The 11,390-nt window shown below is 41.2% G+C and overlaps 1 protein-coding gene across 2 annotated transcripts; it reads left to right on the top strand.

The window, feature by feature from the left end:
* Nucleotides 1-351: 351 nt before the first annotated feature.
* LOC149394489 (uncharacterized) lies at nt 352-10,289 on the top strand. Of its 2 annotated transcripts, none has more exons than XM_089617606.1 (3): nt 352-796; nt 1,073-1,634; nt 10,040-10,289. In XM_089617606.1, exons 1-2 carry the CDS (start codon nt 693-695, stop codon nt 1,623-1,625), a joined length of 657 nt encoding a protein of 218 aa, XP_089473732.1. In that variant the 5' UTR covers nt 352-692; the 3' UTR covers nt 1,626-1,634; nt 10,040-10,289. The 2 variants fall into 2 exon arrangements, with proteins under 2 accessions (XP_089473732.1, XP_089473733.1); XM_089617607.1 differs by lacking the exon at nt 10,040-10,289 and adding an exon at nt 8,857-9,748.
* The last annotated feature ends 1,101 nt before the right edge of the window (nt 10,290-11,390 follow it).

Here is an 11,390-nt window from a genome sequence, read left to right as displayed (position 1 = left end):
GCGTACAAACAAGTGCAAAAATATGGTAACAATTATCTTCTTTTTCTGAATAACTCTGATACAAATAACTAATGAATAGTTGACTACATAGCTTGTCATTACTATTTCTCTTGTAAACAACGTGTAGAAGACGATGCCTATGAAGTTCTGTGTAAGTTTTTGTTGTTTATAATTATAATCAGTTTGCTTGATGATATTTTATATCTAAGACTGCTCTGTTTTTGCTGGATAAGAGAAGAAATGTAGTTATTCACAAAGTGTGCTTGAAAACCCGCCAGAGCCTTTAAACGTAGTTTTCAGCGCAAAAAAAAAAAACGCAACAAAAGAGAAAGAGAGAAAGAGAGAGAGAGAGAGAGAGAGAGAGAGAGAGAGAGAGAGAGACGTATAAAAAATCCTATTCAAATTCAAACACCAAAATGGGGATTCTATTTCACCAAACTCAACTCACTACTACTCTTACTCTCTCTAGTCAGTTCTCTCTTTCAAGTCTCATAAACATTTTCTTCGTTTCCCACTTTCAATCTCCATGTTTCCAAAATTCCAATTCTGAGTGCAATTAGCTCAACTCATTTCGATTTCGCTTCGCTCCGTTTTTCATTTTTTGTTTTATACGATTTGAAGAAACAATTATCCGCGCTGGATTTTCGCTCTCTTCTCAAATTTTTTTGGGTATTTTATACATTTTCGACCTAATGCCTGAGCTCCGAGACCCTAAAGAGGTTTCGGAATCTCTTCCACAACCACCACCACCACCACCAAGTCTCGGCGGCGATAACACCAAGCCCTTCTCAATCAGGTAAATCCACTTTTCGCATCGCATTCTCTAAACAAAGCTTTAGATCTGCTACGGCCATGGCGGTACGATTTCAAGCTTCGCTTTCCTTATCGCAATGTGTTGATTGTTCTATATATATACATACGATTTCAAGCCTCGCTTTCCTTTGGCCGAGTTCTTATATACATACACATGCATTATATATATATAAATAAATGTATATAATATACTCGCTGATTTCTCTATTCAAGGATTTGCGGTGGCGTAAAGTTCTCTGCTCTTTTTGTTTCATGGCAGAGAGTACGTTCTTGCTTATCGCCAGAAAGACATATTCCAGAACTGGCCATTTCCAGTGGAGTATTTGAACGAGTTCTTAGATCACGGAATCAGAACCGTTTTGCCTCCGTTCCAACCTCTCACCGGCCGATCCGAAAAGACCTCGGAAGCGACTGTGTCGGAAATCTGCAGTACTACTCGGAATAGCCGTCGAGGTCAGATTCACTTGAAGGGCTCGGAGAGCAAGGGTGATAATAAGGGAAAGGACGAGAAGCCTCGAACGCCGTCGCAGAATCATCATCGTGATCATGTTTATCTTCTTCGGAAGAAGAGATTGATGAGCGAATCTCTCGAGCGCGTCGATGACGACGAGCACAACAAGTGTGAGTCCGAGCTCACCGACGACAATGACAACGATGATCGGTACTTAAAAAACTGCAAAGGCACCGCCGCCATTAACGTGTTCACCAGGAGAAAGGTGGTGTTGAAGTTCGATTTCAAGGGCCGCGATTCGGTGAATTCCAAGACCAGGATTCTCAATTCGAAAGGATCTAAGGGCGTGCGTCTGGAATAAATAATTACGGTACGGTCTCTCATCTTTAATTCGATCATCGTTGGAATTATTATCATAATTTGCACCAGTATAATGAAAATATCACATGTTCCTGTTAAAAATCGATGTCTATGCTGGTCACTAGAATTGGTGGTCACTTTGTTCAGTCTCTGGTAATTATTCGAATGACGTAATTACGTAGATTGGTTAAAGTATGATGTAGTTATGATGGGGAAATTGAGGTGTGAAAACTAGAGTCTTCGTTTTCTTGGTTTCAGAAGAATAGTCATAGGGTAACAAGCAATAGGTAGTTGAAGACTTAAATTTCTCTCCTATACCCAGGAGACTATATTTCAACGGATCATTAATGCGTTATTTTTTTATATGTTTTTTTCTTGAATGATCATCTAGCTTAGAGCATTCGAGAATTGTTTTGATTCACTTTTTTATGAAGGTGTAGGGGTTTTCCAGAAATGTACTGTGTTCTTTCAGCTTTCCGCTGATAGTTTTTATCGTGGAACTTCTATATTTCACGGACTAACTGTTTCTTATGGATAAGTGAAATCCATTTTTGGTTCTCATTTCCCCGACCATGACAGACTCCGAGTCTAGGTGTTGTTCCTCGTGGACTACTGATCAATGTTTTAAGAATGCTTATTAGTTGCTCTAAAGTGAACTTGGCTTGGAGTTAGTGTAAACTCTAAAATTGACTGGTTAGTGTTATTTCAAAGAAACTGAAATTTCGAAATGGGCCATCCTTTTAAACTGGTTTTTTGTTACTTGAATTTCTATAACTTCTTACCAAATTTAATTCCCTTCTCTACTTGACATTCTTATTTTCAAGAAATTTGTGCATCATAAGGAAAATTTAATAACCTTTTTCTACTTGACATTCTGAGAAAGAATTTTCACCTTGTCTTGTTTTTTCTCCCTAGCTAATGGGTCTTACATTTTCTGGCCTTTGAATTCAATGAGTTAACTAATTGACTTTTGGTTTCAGTGAGTCCTTTTAAGTTCTATGACTTTTGCATCTAAATGAAAAATTTGCACCTTTCATTTTTTATATATAAATTTTTAATAGTTTATTTAATCAACTGGTAAATTTGATTGCCATTGATCTTCTTTGGCTTTGTCAGCCTGACAATTGCGAAATGCGGTTGTCATATGTTTTCCTTCATCATTTTATGTAACTTGGCTGGAATCACGTATCGATTTATGATAACATTCTTTTCTCAGCAATTTTGATTTTGCTTCCTAAAACTAGCCAAGGGTAGTTCACATTAGCTTTAATATATAAAAATATTTATTTGCAAGTATTTTTAGTAAAGTAACGGGTTTAAGACTCTATGATGCCCTTTTATGCGTAAGCCTCACCTTTACGATGAGAGCCATTTTCTCCGCGCCTCGGTGACTCAATACGTACGCCTCACACACCTTTCAAAACCTTATTTTTACATTGAATATTTATTTTAGACCCTACTTGTGCGGGTTTCCCCTCAAAACAATACTTATGGCGTAGTTATGCAAGCATGTAGAACTCTCAAGCAGGCCACTTACGAAATTTGTCTTTCATGAACTTATTAATGACTCAAGGCCCGGGGTCATGATTAACTTATTAATGACTCAAGGCCCGGGGTCATGATTTGGTGGTTGTAACCATTTGGTTATTTACTTCACCTTAACGGTGGTTGTAATCTCTTGGTTAATGAATTAATTTCTTTATAAAAAAACTCTCATGTAGCCCACTTTGAAACACCATTGCTCATTAACGAGTGCCCTAAGCTCGACTATAGTGGTCTCGCAAAAAAATTGTTTATCCATTTGTTTTCTTTCACCTCCTTATTTTGGGTTTTAGTTTTGCTTGGCACGCTAAGAGTGTTATTTGTTGTTGCAGAACCAAGAAAAAATAAACACACATGAAAGAGAGAGAGAGAGAGAGAGAGAGAGAGAGAGAGAGAGAGAGAGAGAGAGAGAGAGGAACACGATATGAGAGGAAGAAAATTTATTCTTCTTAATTGGATAGATTAAGAAGTTACAGCGAGTGCTTTTAATAAGAAGTCATAAGTAACTAACTTATCCACTAACCCATTAACCTCTCTAATTAACCACTCACCAACTATCCTATAGTTCTCGCGGTAAAAAGAAAACGAATAACGGAAATAAATCCTAACCTAATGACATGCGTGTAATGAATTAACTAACAAATCACCCCTTCAGCTCGTTACACCCCATCAATTTTCTTGACCCCGCGCTTCTGACGCATCTTGATGAACTTGTTTCGAGCTAATAATGCCTTCGTTAGAATGTCAGCTAGTTGTCCATCAGTGCCGACGTGGTCGACGTCCATCTTGCCGGCTTCAATGCACTCAGATATAATGAAATTTGGTGTCGATGTGCTTACTTCTCTCATGATGCACTGGGTTCTTGCAGAGAGAAATGGCCGACTTGTTATCCACCGGCAATTTGAACTTCAATTCTTCGCGCCCGACTAGCTCGCCGACGAGACGGTTGAGCCAGATGCCTTGGCATGCCGCGGTCGCCGCCGAGACGTACTCTACCTCGCATGAAGACAGAGGAACGATCTTCTTCTTATGCGAGGTCCATGTCACAATGCTGCTCGCGACGAAGAAAGCTATCTCAAAGGTGCTCTTCCGGTCGTCGACGTTGCCGGTGATGTCACTGTCGCTGTAGCCGATCAAAACAACTTCTCCTCCCGACTTGTTATAGCACTCGTAGCTAAGCGTACCTTGTACTTACCCGAGTATTTGCTTGATCACTGCCCAATATTGCGTGCTTGGCACCTCCATGTACCTGTTGGCGATGCCCATTGTATGAGCAATGTTCGGCCGCGCGTGTTGACCAGGTAGCGGAGGCTATCGATCACGCACCAGTACTTTGTTGCATCCACTGTCGCGCTCCCGTTCTGCTTGCTCAGGTGAAGTCGATTTTCCATTGGTGTGTGACATGGGTTGCAGCCACCCATGCCGGCGTGCTCCAAGATCTTCATCGCATACGCTCCCTGGCACACCGTGATTTCATCATCACCTTGACACCTCGATCCCCGATAATAAGTATAACTAAGGAGACCGAGGTCGCTTATCTTGAGCATTTGCTGCATCTGAGTCTTGAACTTGACAATGTCTTGAACACCTATGCCCGTAATGATCAAATCGCCCACATAAACGGCCACAAGCAGGAAAGAGTGAACATTATCTCTCCGATAGAATTCGTGCTCGAGCGTGCTTCTCGTGAATCCGAGTGAGGCGAGGGAGGCGTCTAGCTTAGAGTTCCACGCGCGCGGCGCTTGCCGGAACCCGTATAGTCCCTTGCGCATCCTGAGAACTTTGCGATCGTTGGCGTCGTCGACGAAGCCCGTTGGTTGCTGGACGTAGACCTCCGTGAGATCCTCGTTCATGAACACCGACTTCATGTCCACGTGGTGCACCCGCCACTTGCCGAGCACGGCGAGCGCGAGCAACAAGCGTGCCATCTCTATCCTCGCCACGAGAGCGAAGACTGGCTACCAGCGTTACGGGCTCAGGCGTTGGTGTGTGTGGTACGGCCACAATGCTGCTATTGTCTCCGCGCTGCCCAATGTCTCCAGCTCCAAGCGCGGCGTTCCTCAAAGGTGACGTCCCTTGTCACGTACATCCGCTTCCCTACCGAATCATACACTCGGTAGGCCTTCGCGCCCTCCTCGTAGCCCACGAACACCCTCGGCGTCGAGCGATCTGCAAGCTTGTGCATGCATGGCCCAAGGTTCTTGGCGTGTGTAATGCATCCAAAAGTCCTCTGATGGTGAACGCTCGGCTTCTTCTTGTGCCACGCCTCGTCAGGCGTCATGCCGCCGTCCACGCTCCTCGTCGGCGTGCGGTTGAGGAGGTATACAACAATCTTCACCGCCTCTCCCCAAAACATCCTCGGCACGGCCGTCGACTTCATGAGACAGCGCGCCATCTCGACTACCGTCTGGTTGCGCCTCTCCACCACGCCGTTTTGCTGCGGCGAGTACGGCGCCGTGGTGCTGTGCTTGATGTCGTTCTCGCAGAACTCTACGAATGCGCCAGAGTTGAACTCGCCACCGCGGTCAGAGCAGAACGCGAGTAGTTTGCACTCGCGCTCTTTCTCAGTTGCCGCACTGATCTTGAAGTAGCGGATCGCCTCGTCTTTCGTCCTCAGCACCTCGAGCCACATAAATCGACTAAAATCATCGACTATGAGCAGAAAGTAATTATTCTTGCCTGCGGTCGCCGGCGTGATCGAGACACACAGATCGCTGTGCACCAACACTAGCGAACTCCGTGCTCGAAATGTCGTGGCCTGCGGAGCCGGCATCCGGTGCTGCTTCACAACCGTCACAGAATTCCTCCACGTGCTCGATGTAGGGAATGCACCGTGCCATCTCCTTGTGTGAGAGGTTTCACCAATGGCGAAAGTGTAGATGCTCGAAGCAGGCGTACCACAAAGCTACATCATCCTTTTGCATCAACTAACTCACCGGCACTGCGAGGCTCAAGTTCAGCGTGTAGAGCCGATTGCGCGTGCTTGACACTCGTGCAAGCACCTTGCGTGCACGATCGAAGATGTAGAGCACCCCTCTTTCAATTACAATCTCGCAATCATTCTTGTCAAGCTGCCTGAGCAAGATGTTGACGATCGCCGTGATTCGAATGTCGAAAGATTCCACTCCTTCGCCGTCCTTGAACACGAGGTTCTCGGATTGAGTCCGCCGTGTCTGCGCCTTGGCTTCCCGGACGCGCTTGACGCCAGCCCGCATGATTTGAGTGTCCCAAGCTTCCTTCGCCGTCTCCTTGCCCCCAAGCATACGGATCAGCTCCGGCGGCACTGCCCAGAGCAGCACCGACATGGCCCGCCGGTCCTCGCGGTGATCACCTGGACCATTTTCAACATCCCACAAGCCTTGCGCTTGGTGAGGACTGCCCAATCTGCGAAACACGTATGCGTGATGGACGGAAAGTGCGCCGCACGTCGCTCTCCCTGACGACCCGTTCTACGATGCGCAGCTCATCCCTGCTTAGCAGGGCCAACGTACACGTGCCATACTTGGTAAAAAGAAAATAAATAACAAAAATATATCATAAACTAATGACATGCGCGTAACGAATTAACTGACATTATTGTATGTTAATATGGCAAGCCTTAATGGAGACTTCGTTAACTTTATTCGATTCTCGTTGGCGCGTAGGAAACATGATGGACACTTGGGTCTTTTGAGCATAGCCAAATTGGATGAAACTATAGAGGAGTTGCATGTTCGATGTGCGACATTGTCTCTTATTTGTTGGACTTGGAGAATCCGAAGAATTTGTGGCTAAGGTTTTTCGATCAAGGTTTTGTTTTGTTGGTCGATGTGATACCAAATAGAAGAGGAAGATGTTTGAGGCCTTGAAGACCATCAAAGAGGATAGCACACGTGAAATGCTCGCTAAGAGCTACAAGTCGGTGGGATGGCGTACTCTTGTTGCCATAAGCACCAAGAAACCATGTTCTAATCGGAGGCTTGATCAACAAAGGTTTTTTTTAAGGTGATGACCCATGGTTTTCAAGGAATATTTAAGGTCAACTTGTTGCGGCCACCTCGGATAAGGTTGTTAACTTTCTGAATAATAATGTTATGCATCTTTCCTCAAAGTATGTACCTAGCTCTTTGAAAGTCGTCTGGGGCGAAAGGTTGATGATATTGCACCCAGTCAAGCAAAACGTTGGGGGTGCTATGTTGTCGTCTCGCCGTGGTGTATTTATCGGCTACAGTTTCCCTACCCCTAAAAAATTACTTGGTTTGAATTAGGGTGAAGCCAAGAATTTATTTACCTACATGTATAGATTGACTTTAGATCGACTCAAGACGTAGCGGATATTCATAGTGGAATTGCATGAAATCCAATTGATCAATCTCGCCACGGGTCTCGATCCCATGTTGATCTTCCTCCTAATTGTGTTTAAATGATTTTAACTAATTCTAAGTGACCACTAAATTATTTGTACAAGGGAAACATGCATTTCATTCATAATCAAAGACGTCTAAGTGTACGAAGAAAACAAATAATGAATCATAACAACCAAATATTACATCCTGACAACAAAAAAATAGCCTAACCTAATTCTAATTGAAAATATACCAACAAATAATTAAAATAAGGGTGTTTGAGCTAAATAGCCAACTGAACGTATGGTTAAATATTTTAAACGTGGTAAATTGCTTATATACATGTCAAACTCTATTGAAAAACAATGAAAAATTTAGTCACAGGTGTATGGTACGGTCTTATCTAGTTGGCAAAATCTCAATATAATGGCGATCCAATGTCTAGGAAATTCAATAATGGAAATTGTGTATGGTCCTGTGTAGTTGTTAGGGATTGAACCCACGACCTCCACTTTGAAGGTAGCGTTGAATTATCAACTAGGTTATGCTAAGTACTACATTTCGTAGTGTATTTAAAAGTTCTCTAGAATGTTTATCTCGAAAATATTGTTTTTCCTCCAAAATAGATTTTTATTTTATTTTACTATTTCGGACTCTATTTGACTTTCTTGATATTTAAGTTTTTATTTGTTAGAAAAAAAACGCTTGTTTACACTGAAAAAATACTACGTTTCAAAAGAATTAACACCCATTATTTTGGAAATGTTAAACTATTCCTATAATTTTTTCGATCATTCTGTCATGTGTTGCCAAGTGATCCACTTTCTACCAGGACAATAAAGTCAGGAAAAAAAAGTGAGCCTTAGTTTGATAGTGAGTAAGAGATGGGAAGGAATTGACATAATAAATTTGGCACCTATAATGTCATATGGAAAAAGGAGTGTTTTTGTGTTGACGAGTTGTGACAGAGAAACGATTTTAGTGACGATTGGTTGATGCATTTGATCCCTATGAAATACCAACATCAATGAGCATTTAATCCTAAGAATAATCAAGTGAAATTGTTTTAAATAATAAACAGCTATGAGAGTTTGGAATTAAGGTATTTTTCTCTTTAACATAAAACTAAAACACTCCAAAATACTCTCTTCTCTTTCCTACTTTCCTTTTTTTTTTTTACTTTCTTATTGCTTAAACATGGATCGTGTACTTTTGCTTGATTATGGTTATGTCAAGAGGAAATCTGTCCTGCATTTAGTGCACCATTGAAGACAAGCGATTCTCCTCCTCTCTTGGTCGAGATGGGAGAATCGTCCATCTTCTGGAGATCACTCGTGTTAGGTCTTATACGATTTTGTTTGGCAGAGAGGCAATCTTATGGATTCTTGGAGTCTTAGAAGAATTCTTGGAGATTCAGCAAGGGGAGAGGATTTGGAGGCGGCTTATAGGGAATGGTTTTACGATCTTAATCGAGGATCTGGGAACCAGGCGAGGCAGATGTCTGACGATTCTAAAGGTGGCGCAAGGTGAAGGACAATGCATCATGGCACCAGAAATTGTCAGAGGCCGGGGTTGAAATATTGATGATCTTTGATGGTACCGGAAGGAGTTAAGAGGCTGGGCTTGGTTCTATTCGAAGATTTCGCTCTTCCGTCAGGCCTTCTTCCTTAGAGGAGGTGCTCTCCAAGGAAAAGAGATGGATAACACAAATCTCGTGTTATTATTGAAATCTGTAGCGGCAGAGTCGATGTAGCTCTCGCATTGAGAGTGAACAGCTATAAAAAGAGATCAATTGTTTTCTGATTAGGTCGGATTTAGGGCTCAAATCCTAACAGAATTTTGTGTTTTTTGAACTAGGGAAAAATGGTTTTGGGAACGTGTTATTTGAATTAGCGGAGTGTGTTTTGCCTTTTGGGTTTTCGTTTGTCGTGCAAGATTGGCGCTCGACCTCCTCTTTAGGCTATTTCTCTGTTCCCATTGTGTTTGTACTTTCTTAGGTATCAAATAAAAGTTTGGAGTGTGTTATTTGTAGAAGAGTTAGGAATAAGGTAGTTTTGAGTCATTGAGTTAGGACTGTTAAGAATCTTGTTATATTTTTGAGCTTAAGAGATTGAGAATAATGGTAGTTTTGAGTCATTGAGTTAGGACTGATGGGCTCGGGCCCGGTCAGCTCTGGGCCGAGGTGACCTATGGATTTGTCGAGTCCAAAAGTCCATGCTATCACATTTACGAATCCGAATTACATTCAGATGGTCTTAGTTTATTATCCTGAAGAGGAATGCTATTTGTCACGAGTCCGATCTTTGAACGATCCATTGAGCATGTGACAACTGGACCAATTTTAAATAATTTTTGGTGTTTATCACTTTTTGGGGAGTGAGTCGTCAGTCGTCCCCTCGTGACCAAATCATTTCCGTATCCTGAATAATGTAACACTATACCGTTATTTGCATCTAAAATAGCACTTTTTATCATATATTTTCATGTGTCTCATTTACACTCTTTTTCATGTAATAAATAATATGATATTACATTCTTTGAATCGCAGGTTCGAGGATGCAATAGCCCTGAATTGGAAGCTCCAAAGTCTGCATATAGTGCTCCGGGATTATCAATAGGGTAACAACTTGAATGACCTTGATTGTCTTTTATACGCACTAATCTTGAAAAAAAAAAAACTAATTATTTAATTTAGAATTTGATCTCAGAACTAGTAATCCTATCAGTTGGATACTCGCATTTGCCTGTAAATTCATACCATGTATCGTGATTTTCTTAGCAATATAGAAAATCGGATTTTTTTTACCATCATTCTTATACGAAAGCGAGTATACTATATATATACACTATATATGTATACTATATACTATATACATATATATCATGTATGATGAAGCGCAAACTCCCAATGGAGTGCGTTGTCCAAAATTAATGATATATATGCTAATATTGACTACCATACTATGAAACGAATGATTTTTTTTATTTTTTATTTTTGGGGATAAAATCTTGTGGTATTTTTTGTGATATGTATTATATGGTTCGACCTTATATATTTCATTAGGTCCAAAAAAAAAAAATAAAAAAAAATAGACGTGAGATCATTTACATGTTTTCTCAAGATGGTCGCTCTTTAGACTAACATATAGCAGTACTATTATGCCCTCATAAGTCATATCAAGTCAGGTACTATGTGATGTCATTTCGAATCACTAATAAACAATGAAATGAGGAACTCATGATCTTATGTTCGGTTTAATATCTTGTGAGATGCTAAATGTGCAAAAAGCGAAGACAGATGATGAGGAAGCCTATCAAATTGAACATGCACTAAAAAAAACATTATAATTAGGGAAATGTGATTTGATAGTTTCCATTATTAATGAGTTATTTTGATAGTTAATTCGACAAACAGCAAATATATTTGTATTATAATAATTTTCTCGTTGTTTCCTTGCTTGAAATTCGGACAATGCCACAAGCTCCTTACGGAATATTTTACTATTGGTGACCAAAGTAAGAAGACACTAAAGAACAAGAAAATCCAATGATGATTCAGTAAACTCAACTAGTGAGTTTGACATTGCCACTATCACCACTATCGACTTTGAAGGCAGAGAGAAACGATATCTTCTTTACTAAATTACATATATTTATGAATGAATTGTTAAGTATGTATATTCTACACGAGGCGCACTCCCGAACTATGAGAGAAGGTCCTTCCAAATGACTAAAAACTAAAGTCACAATGAAGAGTATATTCCTTAAAGACAAAGTCAAAAGAGCAAGTTCTTTCAAGCTGCTCGAAGACAATATCTCATGACAACACAGCGAAACCCCGTATGAATTCTCCAAAAAGCGATAACTTCATGCACCACAAGTTGCACAAAAAATTGTGG

This window comes from Urtica dioica, chromosome 6 (genome assembly GCF_054948205.1).
Source record: "Urtica dioica subsp. dioica isolate 48M chromosome 6, U.dioica_male_clone48M_v1_H2, whole genome shotgun sequence".
Taxonomy (NCBI): Eukaryota; Viridiplantae; Streptophyta; class Magnoliopsida; order Rosales; family Urticaceae; genus Urtica; species Urtica dioica.
Note: the sequence above shows the minus strand (reverse complement) of the source record. Positions and strands in the feature narration are given on the sequence as shown.

Bases quoted from the DNA above. Each gene is read 5' to 3' on its own strand.
- LOC149394489 (XM_089617606.1), top strand. From the start codon at position 693: ATGCCTGAGCTCCGAGACCCTAAAGAGGTTTCGGAATCTCTTCCACAA. The intron at 797-1,072 runs GTAAATCCACTT...GTTTCATGGCAG, and splicing joins ACCAAGCCCTTCTCAATCAG to AGAGTACGTTCTTGCTTATC.